General features: G+C 56.2%; 1 protein-coding gene and 1 long non-coding RNA gene across 5 annotated transcripts in view; both read left to right on the forward strand.

Annotated features, from left to right (window-relative positions):
* Positions 1–19,058, forward strand: part of CRHR1 (corticotropin releasing hormone receptor 1) — a 61,271-nt gene extending 42,213 nt beyond the window's left edge. For 2 of the 4 annotated variants that reach the window (XM_081576445.1, XM_081576448.1), the window contains 11 exons: positions 233–352; positions 5,376–5,461; positions 12,137–12,243; positions 13,244–13,364; positions 13,588–13,741; positions 14,033–14,093; positions 16,147–16,219; positions 16,481–16,566; positions 16,805–16,940; positions 17,122–17,163; positions 17,767–19,058. In XM_081576445.1, the coding sequence (XP_081432571.1) occupies positions 233–352; positions 5,376–5,461; positions 12,137–12,243; positions 13,244–13,364; positions 13,588–13,741; positions 14,033–14,093; positions 16,147–16,219; positions 16,481–16,566; positions 16,805–16,940; positions 17,122–17,163; positions 17,767–17,907 (1,127 nt within the window). In that variant the 3' untranslated portion in view covers positions 17,908–19,058. Of the gene's footprint in view, positions 1–232; positions 353–5,375; positions 5,462–11,171; positions 11,272–12,136; positions 12,244–13,243; positions 13,365–13,587; positions 13,742–14,032; positions 14,094–16,146; positions 16,220–16,480; positions 16,567–16,804; positions 16,941–17,121; positions 17,164–17,766 lie in introns of those variants that run through there. The other 2 variants (XM_081576447.1, XM_081576449.1) reach the window with 2 other exon arrangements.
* A 1,839-nt stretch (positions 19,059–20,897) lies between these two features.
* On the forward strand, positions 20,898–23,740 carry LOC145541079 (uncharacterized). Its single transcript, XR_014078764.1, has 2 exons — positions 20,898–20,978; positions 23,405–23,740. It is a non-coding gene; the product is annotated as an uncharacterized LOC145541079 (long non-coding RNA).
* The last annotated feature ends 171 nt before the right edge of the window (positions 23,741–23,911 follow it).

Raw genomic sequence — 23,911 nt, forward strand, 5'->3', positions numbered from 1 at the left:
TAACACCACCCCAGTGTGTCTGTAACTCCTCTGCTCTGGAACCCACATTGGCTCTCTAGTGCCATAGCATCAAATTCAGGTTCCTTCCCTTGGTATCTCCTTTGCAGAAAAAGAGCTCATCTCTGCATTGGGGTCATCGCTGTCCTGTCCTTAATCGGTGTGTGAATGTGGACCGGGGGGGGACAATGGAGTGGGGATGTTACTTTGTCTCACCAGCTGTCTCTGCCTCCAGGACTGCAGTGCAATGCTTCCGTGGACCTTATTGGTACCTGCTGGCCCCAGAGTCCTGCAGGGCAGCTGGTGGTTCGACCCTGCCCCGCTTATTTCTATGGCGTCCGCTACAACACCACAAGTAAGGAAGCCTGAAAAAGGTAGACCATCTCCTGGGAGGTGGGACAGGATGCGGAGAACTGGGGGCTTGTTGGAGGTGGGGAAAATATACTAACAGTGACAATAATAATACCAATACCATTCATGGATACAGCTGCCATTGACCAAAGGCCAGCCCTGTGCTCCACTGGGCACTCTATTTACTGCTGACACTCAGCAATACCCTGGAAGATGCTACACGTAACTATGATATATAATTAAGGCCTCCGAGGTTCAGAGAGGTTAGGAAAGTTGCCCAAGATCACCAGCTGGTAAGAGGTGAAGCTGGAATTTGCATCCAGGTCTGTCTGACACTTTCTTCTGCAGTTGACCTACTGGGTTAATGTTGGCATGAGCTGTGAGGTTGGGCAGGGGTCATCAGAGTAGCCCCAACTTTGCTCAGAGAAGTTCCCAGGCCTACCCAGGGTCCTCCAGCCACGAGGTAGGGGACTCAGGGTTTTAGATCCACAGGCAGGGGGCTTGTCCTTGCAGGTAGGCCCACAGGTGGGGTGGGGACAGAGGAGAACTGATCCGGGCAGGGCTTGTTCAGATACTTGATCCTCACATAAACACCCTGCTCCCCTTGGGCCCTGAGCCTCCACCTCCAGGCTTTGCAGCTTCTTGCTATGCCACCTGTCACCCTCAGAATTAATTTACTCTCCCCTGTCAATGACTCACAGCCCCTGCTTATCAAGAGCACAACAGCTGCAGGCCAGGGGCCCTGACCTGTCTGGGGGGGGGGGGGGGCGGGGAATCCCTGGGTGGGCCTTTGGGGTCTGGTGGGCCTGAGCTTAGAGTCTAAAGAGGGGACAGAGGGTGAACTCAGATACCAGATAATTGTGTGACCTTTAGCACAATTTTTCTCCCTTTTTTATGGTCCTCTGGCCCCTCATCTGAGGATGGAGAGGGCTGGACAACACGGCTTCTTAAGACTTTGTCCAGCTCAAAACTCTCAATTTCCTTCTCCTGCCCTTCCCCTTTTTTACCAGCTGGATTAAGGGAGCTAGGGTTGGGGGCCACAATCAAGGAGGGGTGGGGAGGGCCCTGGGGAGGTGTTGGGACTGGGCAGGAGGCTGGAACAGCCAGTCCATGCAGACTTGTGTGTCTGCAACCGCACCCTGGAGCCAGGAGGAGAAGAGAGCCTGGAGGAGGTGTGAGGAGAATGTAAGTAGGAGGAAGGGCAGAAGGACCTGAAGAAAAGTTTGGGGTGCTCATCCTGCCAACTTCCAACTTAGTTGGGCCCCTTTTACCATTAGGAAATGGAGGCAGCGAGGCTGAAATCGCCCAAGGTTGCAAAGCTTGAAGGTGGCACTGGAGCTGGGAAACCAGAGTCCTCCTGTTCCTCCACTCACCCGGCTGGGTGCCCGGCCCCGGAGCTCCCTGGAGGGAGGCAACATTAGGGCTGGTGTATGGTGGGGGATCGGGGGCTACTTCCAGAAGGAGCCCCGCAACCCCGCTCATGACAGCACCAGGTCCTGTCAGTTCCACCTCCAAAGTGATTCTCATGTCTGACCCTCCCTGCCCTCCATCCCCAATGCCACTGCCCTGGTTCCAGGTACCTCCCTCTCCAGTCCTAGCTTCTCACCCGACCCTGTCACAGCCTTTCTGTGCTTCCCCGTCGCCCCCATGGTCAAGTCCATTCTCTGCGGCTGCTGTGCGACCTACCTTTGTAGCCAGCCCTGGCCACTCCCCATGAACTGCCCCCACTCTTGTCCCCAAGGACACTTGACACCCCTCGAATACATCTTTAGTGCCTGGACACATGCTACTCGATTTGTCAGCCCTGCCGTTGAATGGAAGCCAGGAAACCAGGAGTCCTGGGTTCTAATCCCAACTCCACCCACAACTGGTTAAGGAGCCCTCGGCAACTGGCCCTGCCCGGGGCCTCAGTTTCTCCACCTGCAGGATGGGTGGGAGGTTTGGGTGAGGTGTTCTCTCGGCTCCTTTGCTCTTCCCTCTGTGATCCCAGAAGAGCGGGAGGAGGTGATGGTTCCTTGAGGTGGGGGCAGGGCTGGGAGACTCCCTTTTCTAGGTGCCTCCTCTGTCACAGAGATGAGAAACGCCGTGTAATAAACGCCGTGTAATCAGGAGTGATTGGGAACCCAGAGTTAGACCTAATCATTAGGTACCAATTAATTTGTTTACTGAGGAGGTGCTGCCAGGACATCTAGGCCTTCTCCCAAATGCCCTCCTTCCCGCTGCATCTGATCTTCAAAGGGATGGGAAATATTTCCAAAAATATCAATTTTCCCATGATTCTCCAGGAGGACTGCTCAGCTCAGCAATTAAAGACAAGGAAGTCGCATCCTCCCTGGAAACTTCATGCTGCCTGTTGGGCCTGTTTTCTTGTGGGATCACCTCACTTCCCACCAGAGCCTGCTCCCTCCGAATGATCCAGCCTGGAAGGGATTCCAGGTTTCTGCCCCACCTGCAGGATTCGAAAGGGGGGGCTTGAGGCAAGGGGGTGCCTCCCGGACCTGTGCCTCCTTTGATAGCGACAAGTGACATATTCTGAATCTTATGTAAGGTTGTATAAATATAGCTCCAAGACAATAATAATAAAAGTAACAGCTCACACCACATGCCAAGTAGAGCTCCACATACCCTGTACGTGTCAACTAAAAACACCCCTCAACCATTGAGCAGGAACTCTTGTTAAGATCATTCCTATCTTGCAGATAAGGAAGCGGAGAGGCTGAAAGACTCGTCCGAGGTCACAGAGCTAGTAAAGGGTGCTGCCAGGATTTGAACCCAGGCTATCTGGGTGCTGTGCTAAATCGCCACAGTCACATCCAACTCTGCATGATCCTATGGACTGTAGCCCAGCAGGCTCCTCTGTCCATGGGATTTCCCAGGCAAGAATACTGGAGCGGGTTGCCATGCCCTCCTCCAGGGGATCTTCCCGACCCCGGTATTGACCTCACGTGTCTTACCTCTCCTGCACTGGCAGGCGGGTTCTTTACCACTGGCACCGCCTCGGAAGCCCTGTCTGGGTGAAGAGCTCTTAACACTACAGTGTGCTGCCTCTCTTAAGGCAACGCCCCGCTCCCCTGCCCTCATGCTCCTTCCCACCAGATTCTCTGGCACCAAATCCCTTTGTTTGCAGACATCTGGGAACAGCCTCTGGTCCCAGGCTCCTCCCATCCATGGCAGACACATAGGATTCCCCAGCTTCCTTACCTCCCTCCAGGCCTCCCTGAAAGCCCAGCCATGGAGTGCTCAGCCCTCTGCTAGCTTATCTCTCATTTAACAATTAGGAGGGAATTAGCAGCATCTTCAACTCTGCCCAAGGGCCCAGCTCTGCCAGGACTTGGGTCCACTGGCAGGGAAGCTGAGCAGAGCTTTAAAAATCCATTTAGCCTCATTTCCCTGCTGGTGCTGTGGGCAAGTAGCCTCTGAGCAGAAGGGCCAAGGAGAAGGGTTTAGAGAGGAGGCAGAGCCAGGTGGAGGTTCCCGCTCTCAGGCAAGCGGCAGCAAATTCCACCCCCACCCCCCACCCCCCAAACACACCTCTCCATCTTCTCCCTCTTGTCTGGTGCTGCCTGCAGAGGCACGTCCCAGGCTGGACAGCACCCTGGGGATGGGCTGATGTAGCCCACCTGCTTGCGCTTGAGGAGAGGGTCCCGGCAGGACACCTGACTGATGTCACTCATGCAGCAGGGGCCCCCATCTGCCTCCTGTGGGGTCCTCTGCCCCTGCAGGGCTCCAGCCTTGGGGACTGGGATCCCAGCAGCTTCCCCCGCCCTCCTCCAGCCCTGCTGGAGTGGAGATGTGACATGCAGGTCAGTGTGAGCCATGGAGAGCCCTCCAGAGGGGAGGGGCTCTGGTGGAAATGGCTCAAGGCTCTTCCAGGCAGTGCTTCCCGGAGTCAGGGCCAGAATTCACTCGAGAAAATATATTTAGAGCCACCAATGCCTAAGAGGGGTTCCAGAGTAGGGCAGAGAGACATCTGCCAGCAAAGGAGAAAAAGGTCAAGATGTGAATGTCCCTCAGACCCTTCCTGCCTGGGCTTCAGAGCCCCGGTGTCCCCAGAGAGTGGGCAGGAAAGAGAGTGTCCCAGAGCCCTTTAGCCAGCCTTGGTTTAGACCTCAGGCAATTCCCGATGTCCTTCAAAAGTGATGCATTCTGGCTCCCAGGCTGGTGGCAGCCTGGACCTCTTGCCCCTCCCCTGGCCACTCTCCTGTCTTTTTTCCCAAGTGCCAGGCTGGGAGCCAGTTCAAGCAGATCTTAATAATAAAATACTTGCTACATGCGACCTACTCCCATGACATCCCCCAGCACATCCCTCATCTCTGGCCACCTGTCATTTTCTGTGCACCATGCATGCTCCCACCATGTGACCCTCCAACATAAGGCCTGCTGTAGGGAAATGGCATCCTGGGGACCTTCCCTATCCCCTGCTCTGTGAGCCCCATGCCCTGTGAAAGCCTGTCATGTGAGGACCCCCCAAGGAGTACCTTACCATGGTGACTCCTGCCCCACGAAACCTCAGTGCACCATACCACGTGAGCTGTCACCACACACCTTCCACATCACGCCCAGCCTCGTGAGCAAGAACTGAGTCATCAGGACTCACCCTTCAGCTTTTCTGCCATGTGAGACCCCAAAATGGGAGATTTCTCAGAAGGGCACCCACCGTGTAATCTGCCTCACATTGGGGCCTGCGAGGAGACAGCCCAGTGAGCCAGTCAGGCCTCTGCCCCTGGGCCAGTCCCATGGGCGTGATCGTGCCAGCGTGGGTGGGCACAGCCGTGGCCCCATGGGCAGGCTTTGGGGTTGCCACTGTACCTCTGTTGGGGGCCAGTGGCAGAAAGAGGCAGGGAGATGGAAATAATAAGAAAGCCCTTCTCTCCAGCTTCACCCTAGGGCCTCCCAACAAGCTGGCTCCTGGGCTGCCCCAGATGGAGGGGTAGATGGACGTACGAACAGCAGATAAATAGATGCTTAGGTTACTCCTCTTTGGGAGAAGAGCCTGGGGTCATTCTGACTCACTCTTCTTTTTCCAGACAACGGCTACCGGGAGTGCCTGGCCAATGGCACGTGGGCCGCCCGCGTGAACTACTCCGAGTGCCAAGAGATCCTTAGCGAGGAGGTGAGGCTCCAAGCCAGCTGCCCACTGAGGCCTGGGCCTGGGCCCTTGGCATGGCTGTGTGCCTGCTGCTGGCCCATCGGGGTGGGGAGCCAGAGGTTGGTGTCTGTGCCCTGCAGAGAGAAGCCGACTGGGGAGCCAGATCTAGGCCAGCCGTAAGCGGGCATGCCCAAGAGAGGGTGAGCCGAGAGGGCACCTGCTGGGGCCTGACAGCGGTGGGTTGAGTCACCCTTCCTTGCTTCCTTCCTTCCTTCCTCACTGGAGCCGGTTCTCATCCATGTTCTCCCCCACCCACCTGAGCGACACATCCAGGTCCGGCCAGGGTCCTGCCTCAGGATCCAGGATGCGGGTGGGGGGAGCCATGGAATTGGAAAAAGCCCTTGAAGAGCCTTTTAAATATTTAAATGTTTTTGAGAAAGATGCTGCTCACACCTAATACAAAATTCAAAAGGTACAAATGGGAAAACACAGAAAAGTCTCCCTCCCAGCCATGTCCCAGTCACTGGGTTCCCTTTACCCCACCCAGCGGTAACCATTTTGCCAGTTTCTTAAGTGTTCTTTCAGAGACAGTCTCTGCACAGACACGCAATTATGTATATTTATTCTTTTTTTGTGTGTTTTTCACCCAAACGTTGTAGATTATACATGTTCGACACCTTGCTTTTTTCACATAATCATCCATCTTGGTGATTGTTCCGTATAAGTGCCTAAAGAGCGTCTTCATTCTTTTTTTCACATTTGCATAATATCACACTGTACAGATGTACAGATAGCTTATTTAACCCGCCTTTGTTCTCAGTCTTTGGTTATGACAAACAGCGCCGCAATGAATAATCTTTCCAGGGTGACGTTTGGCAGACGCACGGGTATGTCTGTTGTCCTGCTGTTTTGCTACCTCTGAGCCCTGACCCAGAGGATCAGGATCTTCATCCTTCAGTGGATGCTGAGGAAGGTGGGGGTCATGGAGCTGGAAGCAGAAGTGAGCAAAGGGCAGATGGAAGACGCCCCAAGTTGTCCAAAGGCCCCAGGCTACTGGTGTGGAAGAGAGGGGCTGGTCTAGGCAGTTTGGAGAATTCCAGTGCCTGTTGCTGCTGCTAAGTTGCTTCAGTCATGTCCAACTCTGTGCGACCCCATAGACGGCAGCCCACCAGGCTTCCCCATCCCTGGGATTCTCCAGGCAAGAACACTGGAGTGGGTTGCCATTGCCTCCAGTGCCTAAATGATCTAAATTGAAAGAGACCTTGTGGACCCTCTATCCCATCTTTTTTTAATAACTTTTAAAATTTATTTATTTTTGGCTGCTCTGGATCTTCGTTGCTTAGCGGGCTTTTTTCTCGTTGCGGTGTGCTGGGGCTACTTTTTTGTTGCAGAGCACAGGCTCTAGGGCGCACAGGCTTCAGTAGTTGTGGTGCGTGGGCTCAGTACCAGGCTCCATCCAGCTCCATGGTACTCCATGCAGTACCACTCTGCGCTTTAATTGTCCCCACGGGCAGGCTTCCCTGCTGGCTCTGTGGTAAAGAACCCACCTGCAGTGCAGGAGCCTCAGGAGACTCAGGTTCGATCACTGGGTCGGGAAGATCCCCTGGAGGAGGGCATGGCAACCCACTCCAGTATTCTTGCCTGGGAAACCCCATGGACAGAGGAGCCTGGCGGGCTACAGTCCATGGGGTGGCAAAGAGTCAGACACAACTGAAGTGACTTAGCACGCACACACGCACTGGGTCTGCAGAGCCTGAGGCTGACCAAGTTTCTCCAATCAGAGGTCAGGTCACCAGCCTCCTGCCTGAGGACAGGCACCCCCCCACCCCCACCCCAGAGGAGCAGGCGTCTCTCTCCTTCTTGGAGTCTGCAAAGCTGGAGACGCCACCACTGCTTTCGGCCTCCCCCTCCGCCCCCTGCATGGGAGCCTCCTGTATGTCAGAGGACATTCACGGTCCCCCAAATCTCTCATGCTCTTATTAAGCCCCTTCCTTCTAGTTGGCTGATGGGGGACCCTCAGCAACTGCCTTGTTCCCAACACCCTTCAAAGACTCAGGAGCAGAGGTCAACTGCCCTCAGCCTTTCCTCCTCTCCATCCTGCAGCCCCCGTCCCTTCTGCCAGGACTCGGTCTCTCGCTCTCTCCACCAGCGGGTTCGGGGTAGAAGGAGAATTAGGAAGCGCCAGCTTCTCATCACGCCCCTCTTTGGCAGTATAAGGGGAACAGCAGGAGGCTGTTGGTGGCAGGAGCTTTGGGATTTGGATTCTGGTTTGAATACCTGTGCTGTGTGACCCTGGGCAGGTAACTCAGCCTCACTAAGTCTCAGCTTCCTGGTGTGTAAAAGGCGGGAGAGCTATCCTGTACCATCTCTGCCTCCTAGGGGAGGGAGGCTGGTGTCCACCGGAGTCTTGGCCTGTAGAGGGCGCTCCATCCATCCGCCACCCCTCTTGCTCTCATCACCTGCGCTCCGGGGAAGTTGTAGTGTTCACCTGGAGAGGGGGGCGATGAGGGATCTTGGATGAGTTCATAGGTGACAGGGGCACCCGCTTTGTCTGGTGGCAGCTCTCACCCCCGCCCGGCTTGCCCCGCCCACCCTTTCCGCGGCAGCCCCTGATGGCCCCTTTGCCTAGCACTATGGGTAATCAATTAATTTAATTAGTGAAAACGCCATCCCCTTCTGCCCGCCCCCAGCCTCGCCAGACCCCCTCGCCACTCCCAAGACTCCCGTCCCTTCCTGGAGATACTGCAAACAGGAAGAGAAAAGTCGCCAATTAAATGGAGCAGCCGGTTTCTCAGCCCTGGGCCTTGCTCAGCCCTAATTAAGCACCAGCGCCCCCGGGGGAAATGCAGATAATGGATTCGCAGAACTGCTGCCTGTGAAATGGGACTTGCGAGGGCGCGCAGAGGCCAGGCCAGGGCGGAAACCTGCCCACAGCCATCACCACCGGGGACAAGCGTCCAGTTGGGGAGCTTGCTTCATGCATGGGCCGGCCCCTGCACTGACGCCCCCAGCACCGCCTGCACCCTCCCCCCTCATTTGTCTCCTCCACTGCGGACACCATCACCCCCCAACTGCCCCAGACAACTCTCCCGTCCACATCCCCTCCCCCACCTCTCAACATTTGCACACACCCTGCTTCCTTCCCCCACTCTCTGCTGAACACAGGTTGCCCTGGCCTCCAGCACATCCTGGGAAGGCACACACTTTGATGGGACAGGAAAGGGACTCTGAGGGTGTAGGCTCGTGGGCAGACGTTCACGGCTCACAGAGGGCGTTGGTTCAACCAGGGCTTCTGAAAAGCTTGGGCATCGTCTGGACTTCTTGCTCAAATGAAGATTCTGACTCAGTGGGTCTGGGGTGGGGCTTCAGACTGCATTTCTTAAGATTCCTGCGAGCTCCTAGATGATGCTGATGTTACAGGTCTGGAGACCACCGTTTGGGGAGCAAGGCGCTGGAGGGCCCGGGGGTGGAGTCAGAGAGCAGCTCAGGAAACCCGGGGCAGTGGGGAGGAAATGGGGCAGGAGTGGGTGGGAGAGAGGGCAGGCAGGGACTTGGCCGGGGCAGTGGGCACCCGGCGGAGAGAACTCATCACACATCCTGAAAAGGCATCGGTTCAGGTCTGACACTGGACCAGGTGTATCTTGCAGAGAGTCTGGTCGTATGGGCACAGCAGAGTGGCCTCCACCCAGTGCCGCCCTCCTCAGGGTACCTGCCAGCCTCAGGTTCCCAAATCGGACAGGACAGAGTATCACTCAGGGACTGGCTGTGTCCACCTGTCCTTTGGGCATCCCAGCTGCTTCTGCAGTTAATGGTGGCTTTCTCTCAGGAGGGTATCTCGCAGGGTGTCATCAGGGTCTCTTGGAGTGTCACTGGGTGTCTCTAGGATGTTGCCGGCTGTTCTCTCTGGGTATCCTTGAACACCTCTCGGGGTATCACTGACTAGCTCTTGGGAATGGCTGGCCATTTCTCCCAGTGATGCTGGCCATCTTTGCTGGTGATGCTGGTAATCTTTCAGGGTGATCCTGTCATCTCTCCAGCTGTCTTCTCAGGCTCCCTCTGCACTGTATCCCCATCCCCCACCCCCATTGCCTTGCTGTTTCTCACATCACATTAGGCTGATGTGGCAGGTGGGAAGCAGGACTCAAACCCAGCCTGGGCCCTCCTTGGCCCAGCTCCAGGAGTCAGGCAGAGGTGGCATCCGGATGGTTTGGCCCAATTCTCCCCCTTCCAGCCTCAGTGGAGAAAACCCCTCATGAGCCCCCAACCTCCCCGTAGAAGCTCCCCAAGAATTCAGAGTCCAGGATGAAGAGAGTGGTTCTGTGTGCAGTCCACGCTTATCCCCCAAGGAACACACTGCGGGGACAGAAAGGAGGGTCTGTAAGGCCAGGGAAACCTGGATGCTGATGCTGGCTCAGTGGCCTTGCCAATTATGCACCCTCTTCAACTGGAAAAATGGGGACAGAACAATCTCAGGGCAGTTGTGAGAAGGAAAAGCAATGACGTCTGTAAAGGCCCTGGCATGGTGCCCAGTATGCAGTAGGTGACTGATAAATGACACATCCCACCCTAGGCCAAAGCACTCTGGCCCAGCCTGCTCTGGGGGGCAGTGAAGGGCCTCCCTGTACATGGTTGCCCCCTTCCCCTGGTGGTACATGAAGCAGAGGCACCACCCCTTACTGGGCTCCGCAGACGCTGTCTTTACCCAGGGGCTTCGCAGCATGGATTTATGGAAAATTTAATAAAAGGAAATTAAATATCAGTTCCAGACAGCCTGGATATGTGCATATCTGCTGGAGTCTCTGGATTTGGCATCTACCTTCAGGCACTCGGAGATGCGCCTCCCTGCCCGATGCGCATTTATATGATGGCAATGGATACCCTCTGCCCACTCCCATCCATTTTCACCTTGATGGGTCTCAGCCCTTCAGGGCCTGAGCTGGTAATGTGATCTTCTGTCTTGTTCCTGAAAACCTCTTCCAGGAAAACCAGCTCCTAGAACAGAGCTGCCCAGCCCCTTCTTTGGTGAGGGCGCTCCTTCAGTGCAGAAGGGCCTGGGGAGAGCAGGGAAGGGAGGGCTTTACCCCTTCTCAGATGCCTGCTAGGTATCTTGCTGCAGAGGTACCCTTGCCCTTGGGTGGGTGGAGGGGAGTTTGGGCCTCAGTCTCCTCATCTGGAAAATGGGTACAGCTGGACTTGATTCCTTGGGACCAGCTCTGATGCCCATGGATTCTGGAATTCCAACAAGAGGGTCCAGGGAGAGCGAGGAGGAGCTCTGGTGGCTTTGAAAGGGTGAAGAAATCCTCCTTTGAGTTCATCTTTTTCTCAGTATTTGCTGGTTTCTATGCCTCATAATGCCCAGGTCCCACCCCAGAACCTGGGAAGGGTGAGGGAAGGAGAGGTTAACAGGGAACCCCTCTCCAGAAAGGTGGTAAAGAATCTGCCTACAATGTGGGAGACCTGGGTTCGATCCCTGTGTTGGGAAGATCCCCTGGAGAAGGGAAAGGCTACCCACTCCAGTATTCTGGCCTGGAAAATTCCATGGGCTGTATAGTCCTTGGGGTTGCAAAGAGTTGGACACAACTGAGCGACTTTCACTTTCCAACATCCTTTTTTTCCCTTCCTGCACGCGACACACCGTTCCTGGGCTCCGCTGTGTGCCAGGCTCTGGTTTCTAGCCTCTTTCCTCTTGGGACCTAGAAAAGGGTGAAAGGGGCCTTTGCTCTCACAGGATCAGGAGTGTGCAGACACTGGACACTGAGGGCCACCGCTGGGGACCCGAATCATGGTTGGGCACCCGTTTGCTGCCTCAGCACCTTGCCAATCTGTGCACGAAGGTGAGAGGTGGTTTGAAGTTGAGAGACTTTGAACAAGTCCATGTATTTCTAGGCCTGTTTTTCTGCAAAATAACATATAGACCTCTTACCAGTTCTTCTCCGGCGTTGCCCTGAGGGTTTGACAGAATGACAGATATGAAAATATTCTGTAAACAGGAAGGCTTCAACGCACAGGGAGTGTACGTCAATTGGAAAGGGGACTGTGGTGTAAATGAAATGAATTAAGTAATAACATTGGGGACTTCGTTTTAGTCCTGAGAGAGGACCCCAGTGACTTGGAGCAGATCTCTGGGGCCAACCCAGGAAGCAAGTTATGGAGCCTAGAGATGTTTTTTTAAGGTTTCAAATGATTCTGTGGATGCTAATCCACAGCGACTGTCTTCCCCGCTGGTTGCTGATAGGAGCGGGCTTTAATTGCAGTGGGAGGGGGTTAGGGGTGATAGAGAAGATGGTGACTCAACTCCGAAATGGGAGGAGAGAAGTCCTAGCGGGTTGGGGTCTGCACCCACAAGTGTTTGGACTGAATGGAAACGTGAGTGTGAGAACGCAGCTGTGATCTGTGCACGCACGTTTGTGCGGAGTGGGGAACCCTCTGTTAGGTGGAGATTCACATTAACTGATATTTTCCCCACAGCCCAGAGCAGCACACAGACCATGGGATTTGGGGACAGACAGATAGACACAGACTCAGATGGGATGGCACTCCTCTAGGGCCATGCCTGATGCGTAGCAGTCTCAAGAAGGGCTAACTGTTGTCATCACGGGCACCGGGGGGCGGGGGGTGGCCGTACTGGCACAGCCAGAGGGTGAGGGGTATAACGGTGCAGGGGTCTCACCTCTGCCACTCCCCTCTCTCTTATCTCAGAAGAAGAGCAAGGTGCACTACCACGTCGCTGTCATCATCAACTACCTGGGCCACTGCATCTCCCTGGTGGCCCTCCTGGTGGCCTTTGTCCTCTTTCTGCGGCTCAGGTGAGGAGGCCCTGGCACTGCCCCCTGGGCCTTGAGCGGGGCGGAGAAGTAAGACAACCAGAGGCAGTTTGGGGTGGGGGCTGCCAGGAAAGGAGAGTCCTGTCCCCTCACTTCATGGGACAAGGTGACAAATACAGATGTCCCAGGCCTCTTGGAGCATCTGGTAGGGTCACTTCTGTACCCCTGCCAGTGACTGGGGTCACTGGAGGGGAAGGGGGTTGGCCAAAGCCCAGGCAAGCCTGGTGTTACCCACACTCAGTCCGGACTGCTGCAGGCATTTGGCCGACCAGGAAGGTGGAGCCCCCTCTTTGGGTTAGAACCTGCCTGGGCCCAGCATGACTGCCAAGGATGCAGGTGGTAGCACCGGCCGGGTCTGTGCCAGGAATGGGGGGTGAGAACGGGGCTGAGCATCAGGAAAGCTGGGAGGGAGGCATCTCACTGGAGGCTGAGCCTCAAACCTGGAGCTACAGGGAGAGAGGGATGACCATGGAAGAAGGGCATTCCCAGTTGGCAAGCAGCCCCTGGTCCCCTCAGCGCTGGCCGTGTGGCAAGCTCTGTCCCAGAGCTTAGGTCTGAGGTGAAGTGAAGTGAAGTGAAAGTGGCTCAGTCATGTCTGACTCTTTGTGACCCCATGGACTACAGTCCATGGACTTCTCCAGGCCAGAAAACTGGAGTGAAGGGAAGGTAGCCTTTCCCTTCTCCAGGGGATCTTTCCAACCCAGGGATCGAATCCAGGTCTCCCGCCTTGCGGGTGGATTCTTGACCAGCTGAGCCACAAGGGAAGCCCCTGCTTAGGTCTGGGCAGGCCACAATTAGGAAGGGACCTGTGATGTCAGGAGAGCCCCTGCTGCCACCTCCCAGTGTGACTTAGCCAGCCGCCCCTGCTCGGAGCCTCAGCTTCCCCTCCATACATCTGGGCTGGAGCGATGCTGGCGGCCGGTCCCTCATCTTCTCCCTCCTCCTCTGCCTCCTGTCACCCACCCGCCTCTGCTGCCCCCAGGAGCATCCGGTGCCTGAGAAACATCATCCACTGGAACCTCATCTCAGCCTTCATCCTGCGCAATGCCACATGGTTCGTGGTCCAGCTCACCATGAGCCCCGAAGTCCATCAGAGCAACGTGGTGTGTCCTGGGGGGGCAGGCCCAGGGTCAGAGGAAGGGTCTGGGTGGGGGCGGCCCTGGCGGAGCAGGGACGGGTACCAGGCCTTGGAGCCTATAGTGCCAGAGTGGATCCCAGGGGTGCCCCCATCCTGCCCGGAGGAGGCCCCAGGCCTGGGGGGGGCTGCTGCTTCCTTGCATCCCCGCCCCCTCAGTTAATCGTCACCTCTGATGGGGTGGGCGGCAGGGCTGGTGCAGGCTGGTGACAGCCGCCTACAACTACTTCCACGTGACCAACTTCTTCTGGATGTTTGGCGAGGGCTGCTACCTGCACACGGCCATCGTGCTCACGTACTCCACGGACCGGCTGCGCAAGTGGATGTTTATCTGCATCGGCTGGGGTGAGCGGGCCAGCCTCCTGCCCCGACCGGGCCATCTTCCCCCAACCCAGGCCTGGGCCAGCTCGCTGGGGGCTGAAACCCAAGCCAGGTGAGGGTGGTGGGGTGTGCACACAGCTCTCTGTCCCTACTTGGGGATGGGGACAGTGGGAACATTTCAAAGGAGGCGTGATGAGCCAGTGAGTACCTGTGGGACCCCTGCCCACCTCTGGGCCCCGAGCTGCCCTGGGGGCTTCCGGATCTGCATCCCCCAGACTCCACTGACAGGTCCTGTGACATTGGTCTCTCCCCCAGGTGTGCCTTTCCCCATCATTGTGGCCTGGGCCATTGGGAAGCTGTACTACGACAATGAGAAGTAAGTCACCTCCTCTTCACTGCCCTCAGGGCCCCCTAAGCCCCAAGGCCCAGGTTCCCAGCCCAGCTATGCCTGACCCTCCCCAGGGACCTTCAGCTATGTCACCTTCCCCATCAGAGCCACAGTTTCTTCATCCACGTGGGGAGGCTCCCGGGGGTCAGACTCAATCTGTGGATCCCTAGCAATGCTCTGCCTGAAGTGGGGCTGGACAGGTGGGTCGAGGCTCTTTATCTGTCTCAGGCTTTCATGACAAACAGAACAGACTAAAGGTTACTGGAAGTCCCTGGAGGCAAACCACGCAGGTTATGAATTGTCACTCCATCATTAGGTAGCTTTATGACCTTAGGGTAGTTCCTATAATGTGCCTCAGTTTTCTCATCTGCAAAATGGGCATCCTCATAATAGTGCCTTCCCTCAAAGAGTTGTTAGGGGAATGACATGAGTTTATATATATCAAGCAGTTAGAATAGAGTCTGGCACATAGGAAATGTGTATAAATGTTTTCTATTAATAAAGACATGTTTTAGCAAAATGTTCCGTGGATTTAATAGAAACTGATCCAATCTCAGAGACTCCTTCCATCTTTCAAGTCCTGAGGAGCTGTATTTAAATAGAAGCAGGTGTTCCCAGTTGCCCCTGAAAACTTCACTTCTGGTGCCGTGGTTTTCAGCCTTGGCTCACAGTAGAATCACCTGGGAAGCTTTAAAAAGTACTGATGGCCAGTCTTGCCCTGCAGAGAGTTAGATGTCATTGGTCTGAAGTGTGATCTGGGCACCAGGAGTTTTCAAACCTGCCCAGGTGATTCTAATATGAAGCTAAACTTAAGAACCACTATAAGAGAGAGGCAGAAAAAGTGGACAGAGAAGGCCAGGGGATGTGCCAGAATCTTCTTTGTCAAAGTGTCCTCAGGAACCCACTGTCTGACTGGGGTTCCAGGCTGCCTCCATCACCGTGGCTGTTCCTGTCCAACCCTGACAAGGAGCCTGGAAGATTATATCCACATTTATCAAGGTGATCCTTCCTGACTCCAGCCCAGCCCGGCTGTGCCTCTCTTTGTATTTGTGTAACTGGTAGGGTGGGGGCCTGGGCTGGGCGTCAGGGCAGCTGACAGACAGAACTAGGGGCCTGGCAGTCATTCCCAGGATGGCGACCTGGGTCCCAGAGCAGGAGCATTGTAAATCCTGTGCCTGCAGGTGTGCAGGTGAGTACAGGGAAGAAAGGACGGGTTTCAAAAAGCTGCCCAGTGTGTGCATCTGGGCGCATCTTGGAGCCAAAAGGATGGCTGAGCTTGGAGGAAAGGCTGTCTGAGCGTCTCTGGAGCTCCACCTTGTGGTACGATACTGGCACTGCATCAGAAGGGATGCAGGTGGGAGACCTGAGAGAACCTGCGGACCCCAGGGCCAGGGACTGGACCTGGCCCCAGGACAGTTTGCCCTTGGTCCTTTTGAAAACTTGAGCTTGTCTCCAACCTCGAAAAAGTCAAGAGGTTTCAGTTTCCTGTTTATGGAAGCATCATGATTTCTAGCTACTGTGGACTCTCGTGATGAGAGTGTAGCATCTCTGCACAAGGACCTAGGACTTTCCAATGTGCCCCACGTCAACCCACTCCCCAGACCTCCCGAGATCTTGCTGGAGGTGACACCAAGAACATGCAAAGCAGTTCTGCCTCTCGTAGCGGGTGTTAGCTACTGATGGAGGGGTGATCTACATGACAGGTGCAGGGCAAGGCCCCCCCTTGTGGGCATGCACCAGAGCTACAGTGGGGACCGTGTGTGTTGCGCCCATGCCTATTCTATTCAGTGGTCTTTTCCACAATCCCCCTCCCTGCCATAGTGCCCGATTCCAGCTTTACATCTCAAAGGATGCTGTCCATTCTGCAGATGGAATAACTGAGGCATGGTGGTGGGATTTTGACCTTCTGCCAGGGTTAGAATTGGGGCACCCAGATCCTGGCTTCTGGCCCCAGTTCCTCCCTGGCCCAGGGCTGCTTCTCCCTCATGCTACTGAACTGGATCCAGATGACCCTTCTCTTCTTATTTCTGTGGCCTTCTAGGTGCTGGTTTGGCAAAAGGCCTGGGGTGTACACTGACTACATCTACCAGGGCCCCATGATCTTGGTTCTGCTGGTAAGAACCTGGGAGGAGGGCAGGAGAGGTGGGGCTCAGTGGGGAAGGCAAGCAGTACTTACAGTGGACTGAAAGTTTCCCTCTGCCTAGAGGTGGGGGGCACAGAGCCAGGAATGTGCTGGGCTCAAGCAGATAGAGGGAGAGCAGCAGGGTGGCAGAGGCCAGACCCAGGACAGCTGAGTCCCTGTCCTGTCCCCCACCATCCCACCAGCATCTTACACACACCATGCCAAGGCCATCCCACTGTATGTCAAATTACAGATCAATTTCATCTTCCTTTTCAACATCGTCCGCATCCTCATGACCAAACTCCGGGCATCCACCACGTCTGAGACCATTCAGTACAGGTAACCAGACCTGCCTCCCCCAGCCATGGGGGGGCTTCAGAGACCCCACCTCTGACCCAGGGTTTCCCCCCAGGCCTGAGAGTCCCTCCTGAAACCCCAGGTCCACCCCTGTCTCAGACATTCCACGGATCTGCTACAACCCTCCCCCAGACCCAGTCCTGTTCACCAAGTGGCAGGCTCCAGTTCCTTCCTGGGATGGGCAGTGACTCTGGGCCTCCTTCCCACCCCTCACCCTCAGGAAGGCTGTGAAGGCCACTCTGGTGCTGCTCCCCCTCCTGGGCATCACGTACATGCTGTTCTTCGTGAACCCCGGGGAGGACGAGGTCTCCCGGGTGGTCTTCATCTACTTCAACTCCTTCCTGGAATCTTTCCAGGTACCCACCCCTCCCCCACCCCACCCAGCCTTCCAGCCCCGGCCTGTCCCCCTGCCTGTCCCCTGCCCCTCTTTGGGTGGGGAGTCTCCCAGGCAAGGGCCTGGAAGGGCGGGAGGTGGGGGACAGAATGGCTGGGGCCACGCCCGCCCCAGTCCCTTGACCCGCCTCCCCCCCCACCCAGGGTTTCTTCGTGTCTGTGTTCTACTGCTTCCTCAACAGCGAGGTAAGGACCCGGGCCCCAGAGCTCAGGGTGGCAGGAGGCCTGCTGGGACCAGAGACTGCCTGTAGCCGCCTCCTGCCTGTCACACTCCGACTCTGTCCTCCCAGCCGTCCTCCTGGTTCTCTCCTCCCAGCTCCCTCCTCCCGGCTCCCAGCCGCTACAGGGATATTGTTGGGAGTTCCAGGAGGGTCCCCTGCCACTTGCCACTCAGCTGCTGCAGTAATGAGCCCGCTTCTTGGCAGTGGGTGTGGGAGGTCAGAAGCTGGGACTCCAGTCTCCTCCATGAGTCTGTGAAATGGGTTGTTGAAAACCAAGAAGCTGAGCCCTAGGGCAGGAGGTTGAAGGCAGATGTGTGTGGGTTGAGGGTAGAGGTTCTTCATGGCAAAGGCCATATGGCACCTTTGGGTGGATTCGAAAAAGGCACCTTTTCCTCATAATGCTTGAGAAAACTGTCCTAACAAATACGCAAATCAACGATGGTGATGATGTCAATGCTGCCCCTCCAAGGTGGCCTCCTGGATAGCTGCTTGTGGGGGTGGGAGCAGGGGTTCTAAACCCGGGCTCAGACCCCGTGCGCAGACCCCGTGTTCTGCTCTGTACCCACAGGTCCGCTCTGCTATCCGGAAGAGGTGGCACCGGTGGCAGGACAAGCACTCAATCCGTGCCCGCGTGGCTCGCGCCATGTCCATCCCCACCTCCCCAACCCGTGTCAGCTTTCACAGCATCAAGCAGTCCACAGCAGTGTGAGCTGGAGGGCCACGGACCAGCCCCTGAGATCTATGGCTGGGGAGATGGTCGCCAGGTTTAGCTGGCCACCCTGTCTGTGGAAGGGACCAGCTCCCTCCCATACCCTCTACCCCCAGGCTCAGCTGGCGCTGAGAGCCTGGGAGGCCCTCCCCATCCCCCAGCTGAGCAGAAGTTCCAGGCCTATGGCAGCAGTCGGGGCCACAAGATGAATGGAAAATAGCCTATAGGACTGGGCTGGGCCCAGGGCCTCTGGCTTCTCTTTGCCCCCATCCTCCCTGGAAAATGGACTGGAAATGCAGAGTGGGAGCTGGACAGTGGGAGATCCAAAGCTGCACACGAGTCCCTCCAGAGCACAAGAGGACAGCCCACTGGAGACCCCAGGATGTCCTCAGAGACTGTAGGGGGCCATTTGCTGCCCCACGGGCATCATGGGAAACTCTCGTCACAGCATCTGAGCCACCATGAGGATGCCTCCAGGCCTTAGCAGAGCTTAACAGCACCACTGGGAACCAAGGCTCTGTTGTCAGAAGCCCTGGAGACATTGTTAGAAATCATCAGATGGCATCTTCAGACATCAGGCTGCATCACCGACATCCTCCCAAACACCAGACGGTCATCTGACCCCGTGGCCCTGCCACCAGAAACGCCCTGCCTCGCTGCCTCACACCCTTGGACCTTTACTGCTGCTCAGCCCACACAGGCTCCCCCTCCTTAGCCTCCTGCCCCAGGTGTCCCCCTTTTGTGAGATGATGGGGACGTGGTAGGGTGACGGAGTATCCTTGACCAGAAGCCAGTGTGTGACCCCGCCAAAGCCAGCCTCCCTTTGAAGGGGGCAGAGAATGCTGGGGCCACCCAGCCTGCTGGCTTCAGTGACCCGGCCTCTGGGACCCAACCCCTCTGCTGGCCAAAGGGGTCCTGCGGCCCTTGGATGACCTCTGGGGCGGCATCACTAGCTAAGCCAAAATAGAAGGGGGTGGGGCTCTGGGCCCCTCCCTGTCCCGAGTTCCCCAGAGCACCAGCCAGCTGGCCACTTACACCCCAGGTGAGGAGCCAGCCCCGTCCAGAGGGACTGGACAGCCAGAGCAGGACTTTGGGGGTCTGGGGCTGGGAGATGGGGGTGGCTGGTGTAAATTATAATATTTATCTTTCAACCAGCACTTGTGAAGGCCTTGTGTGTGCCAGGGCTGGCTTGGGAGGGCATCCCAAAGAAACAGAGGCTACTTTCAGCCTTTGGGGCCACTGTGTGGCTGGGGCACCAATAGCACCCACACATCTGCCAGGGATGGGACCCTAGGGGGCCCCTGAGGCTAGGAGAGGACTTAGGAGAAGGGCGTGGGTCTGTGGGGCCCAGGTAATAAGGGCAGCTCTCGTGAGAGGGTGAATTGTAGGGAGAAGGACTGTGGGCAAACCGTGCAGACGGGGGACACTGCAAGCAGGCTGCAGCCTGAGCAAAGGTGAGGCAGTGGGACCAGGCAGCCTTGTGTCCCAGCCCCAGGGGAGGAGCTGGGCTGGAAACAGGAAGGAGTTAAGAAGCAGGGGAGGCTGTACAGGCTTGAATGCTGTCTTAGCATGAAACCCCAGAAGCAGACCGGGAGACAAGGCTTCGAGAACCAACTCCAGGGCAGGGGTGCACATGCCCACCACCACACTCGACGGTAGCTCAGTCCTGCTGCGGAAGCTGGGGGAGCCGGGTGGGACCCACACCTGCATCATCCCACCTGAGGGGCCAGGGAAGTTTATCCACCAGCCTCCGGGGGCAGTAGTTCCACCACCTCCTGCGGAGGCCAGGAGCGAGCTGGGCACGGCATGAGCCGCGTCCTCAGGACAGGAGGTGGTTGGGACACGGAAACTCCACCCACCACTCTCAGGCTTGGGCCTTGCCTCTGAGTCTCTGACCCGGAAACAGGGCCACGCAAGGGTGTGTGTGTGTGCGCGCACATGCATGCACACAATCAGGGACACCCACACATGTGCACACAGGTGCGTGGCGTCAGGACACCAGGACAGATGACCGTGGTGCTGGGAGCCTGGAAGCGTCTGCTAGGGGAGAGGGGCTCCAGTGCGTGAGGGTCTGGCCGCTCCCGGAGGGAGGAGCCAGGGTGTCTCTGAAGCCTAGTGGGGTACCCTGCTCTGACGACTCCCCAGGCACTGTCCCCTTAAGGAGACAGTTGGGAGGACCAGCTGATCAGAGGAGGCTATGAGAAGAGGACCAGGGGACACCAGGATGGAGACAGGTTGACAGCTTCCAGAGCAGCGGGGGGGGGGGACCCCATAAAGAGTCCCCCAAAAGAAGGACCAGAGTTTACGGCTGAATCTCAAACGGCTACAGAGGAGGCCCACAGGAGGCATCTTTCTCAGTGCTGCCTTCCACCCAACGAAGGAGAGTGAGAAAGCAAGGCTTTACTTAAACAGTGTTGAGATGTGGAGTCAGGGGAGAGTCCAAGGGCAGAGGAGCCCGAGAGGGGCTAGAGGACTGTGAGGGGAGTTTATAGGCAAGGGATCTTCAGGGGACCAAGCTGGGGCAGTGCCCCCTTTCCTGCTTGTCCTCCTAGCTGTTTTTTAATATTTAGTATTTATTTATTTGGGTCTTATAATAATATTTATTATTTATTTATACACTGGGTCTTAGTGGTGGCACTCAGGATCTCTGCTCTTCATTGTGGCATGTGGGATCCTTAGGTGCAGCATGTGGGATCTAGTTCCCTGACCAGGGATTGAACCTGGGCTTCCTGCATTGGGACCGGAAGAGTCTTAGCAACTGAACCACCAGGAAGTGCCCCTCCTGGCTGTTTTAGCTGATGGGAGCCATTCACACACCTGCTGTGCACTCAGCCCTTTGTGAGGTGGAGAGGCAAGTGGCTGCAAAGTTTAGAGCTGCCAACGCTGGAAGGTCATGGGAGGACATCCAAACGAGGCTGGCAGTCATCACAGAAGCTGCGGGGGGTCCCTGGGCAGGCAGGGGGCTGGCCCAGATGACCTCAAGATCCCTCTTGTCCAGAGACTGTAAAGGGCCGAGGGGCTGCTGGGGCACAGCTGAGAACATCTGGGCTGCAAAGAACTGCCAGAGGCAGGTGTGCAGTGTTTAACCCTTCCGTGGGCTCCAGAGGTGGGCTCAAGGCAAGCCCCTCAATGGGGTTTCTGAGGGTCATTCTGTTCGGAGCTTTGGCTTGTGCGTGGGTAGGAAGGGAGGTCCCTTGGGGCTGTAGGAGGTGTGATGGCCGAGAGACATGCACATCACCACACTGTGGGAAGGGGCCGGGCAGCTGCAGGGTGGGGGGTCACTGCGGGACAGGCCCCTCTATGAAACTGGGAAGAATTTTTCTCCATGCCACACCCAGAGGCTGCAGTTCCCTCAAATTGCCCCCATCTGAGCCCTTTTCTCCTTGAGACCCTCCCTCACGGGCTCAGATCACCAGTGGAGGAAAAACCACCCTGTGGGGTTTGGGTTTTCTCCCCACCTCCCTGAGTGCAACAGTACAGCCCCTGCTTTGGGATCCCCGGCTTCCCCTCCAGGCCTGTTCAGCCCCCTGCTGCTGTTAATAGGACACAGACTGGGACCCCAACAGACACCCCGGAACCTGAAGAGGGCAGAGGGTGCAGATCAAGGAGGAAGGGAGGTTTTAGAATTCAGATGATAATTAATTGTGGGCATTTGTAGATTGCTTTGCAATCCACAAAATCCTTTATAACATTCACAGAAAATGGAATCATCCCATTTTCCTGCTGAGAAAACTGAGGCCAAGTGGACTCCTGAGATCAAAGGTCTTCTCCAAATCCAGGTTTCCTTCCTCCCTGTCAGTTAACTGGAGTCACTGGGCTTGGGTTTAGGGAGGCCAGGACTGATAAAGCAGCTCTGGGGGGAGGGGACGGCGAGGAGTACTTGAGGTTTCAGACTGTCTGATGGGGGAGAAGTCCTAGGCAAATACCAGCCTGGCCCAAAGATGGCCCAGCCAGTGTCGGGCTGCTGAGCCCAACTGAGTGAGAGCCACGAGGGTTCTCTACATCCAGCAACTCCTTCCCTACCTTCCCAACATCCTGCACCCCTCCACTCCTTAAAATGATGCTTAACTGCAAACAGTACAGCCCACGTCCACCAGAAGCCTCTGAGGGTCCCATGTGAGGGTGCCACTGACCTGCAGCTTGGGGGTCCCTCAAGCTCATCTCATGCAGCCCCCCAACTTCAAGCTCACCTTCCCACCTTTGGTTCAAACAGAAGGGGTACTCCCTGCATTTCTCTATCAGCAGTACCATCACTGAGTGCTCACCCTGAGCCCCTCTGCTAAGCCCCCTACACACCGATCTCATCTACCCTTCATACCACCCTATGAGGCAAGACCTGTTATCCCCATTTAACAGATGGGGGAAGTGATGCCCAGAGAGGTTAAGAGAAGTGCCTGGGAGCACCCTGCAGTAGCCTAGCTAGATGTGAACCCCGGCCGGCCTCACTCGGCCCCCGTGGTGTTTAAACCCTACAGAGCAGAATTTCTTGTGGAGTTCCCCTCCCTGCCCCACTGCTCCTGCCAATCCTCTAATAAGGAAATTCCCCAGTTTCTCCAATTTGTGGACAAACAGGGTTCAGAGACGAAGCTGGATGCAGGAGTTTGTGCCTGTAAAGCCATGGGCCTCCCGTGGCCCTCTCTCTGAACCTGCCCACCCTCGCCGAGTCCCCAGCCCTGTCCCTGCTCCATTTCATTTCAGAGCATCACCTCTTATTCCTTTCCTTCCATTTTCCCACAACCCCTGCAGATCCTGCTGGGCAGACTCAGGTCAAGAGAGGCCTGGACCAAGTATATTTCTCAGAGCTCTCGGTGTACTGGAAACACCAATGATCATCATTTGGAAATAACTCCAGGCACCACCTAAGTCCCCAGACAGAAGGCAGGGACATTGTCCCAGCCTGCCCTGGGCGGCGACCCTGAGAGTCCAGGCCATAGTTAAAGGGAGGCAGCCGAGAGGGACCAGAAGCTAGAGACCAGGAGGATGCCCTCAAGGAAAGGGGTGAAATCTGGGGCGCATGGGGAGGGAGGGTGCTGCAAAGTATTGAAGCAGAAACACAGGCTGGGGAGTGGGCATCAGTCATTCATGTGACTGCGCCTACCAGGGCCTCCTGCAGGGGGCTGTAGGGGCACCAAGTGGCCATGGAGAGGAGCCAATCCAGGACTGGGGGCTGGCATCGGGGCTGGGGGGCAAGATGGGGGATCTGGGGAAGCAACAATTAGACAAGACACCCAAAAGCCTCGATGAGTTGGGTCCTGGCAAGAGCCTAGGAGGAAATGAGTCCAGAGAATTCTTTTGATCCCAGGCCACCAGGAGCCCAGGGGTAGATGGCGGAGCGGGAGGCAGGAGCAGCCTCTGTTTGGGGTTTTGGGGGGCATTTTCTGAACCCCAAATCGGGGCACATGTTGGTCTGATGAACTCCAGGACAGGTACAACAAGGCCTGTCCTGAGCACAGTGCTCCTGGAGGGGACTGAAGTTGCTCCTTGTTTTGTTCTTTAGAAAACTGAGGGACTTCCCTGGTGGTCCAGTGGTTAAGAATCCGCCTGCCAATGCAGGGAACATGGGTTCGATTCCTGGTCCAGGAAGATTCCATCTGCCAAGGAGCAACTAAGCCTGTGAGCCACAACTACTGAAGCCTGCAACTACCCTACAGCCCAGGCTCCTCAACAAGAGAAGCCATTGCAATGAGAAGCCCGCACACCGCAACTAGAGAGTAGCCCGCATGCAGCAACGAAGACCCAGCGCAGCCCCCAAAAACAAATAAGTTAAAAATAAATAAATAAAAATCAAATTACGGTAAAATACACACAACGTCAAACTTACCAATTCAACCAACTGTACAATTCAGCATATTAAATACACTCGTGACACTGTACAACCATCGTCACTCTAGCTCCAGAACTTTTTCATCACTCTGATGAAACCCCAGACCCTCAACTCTCCTTCCCTCCAGCCACCACCACCTGCTTTCTGTCTTGATGATTTGCCTGTTCTGGGTATTTCATA

The sequence above is a fragment of the Giraffa tippelskirchi genome, chromosome 3 (genome assembly GCF_054371585.1).
Source record: "Giraffa tippelskirchi isolate mGirTip1 chromosome 3, T2T-mGirTip1v1.2.pri, whole genome shotgun sequence".
In the NCBI taxonomy this organism is placed as follows: domain Eukaryota; kingdom Metazoa; phylum Chordata; class Mammalia; order Artiodactyla; family Giraffidae; genus Giraffa; species Giraffa tippelskirchi.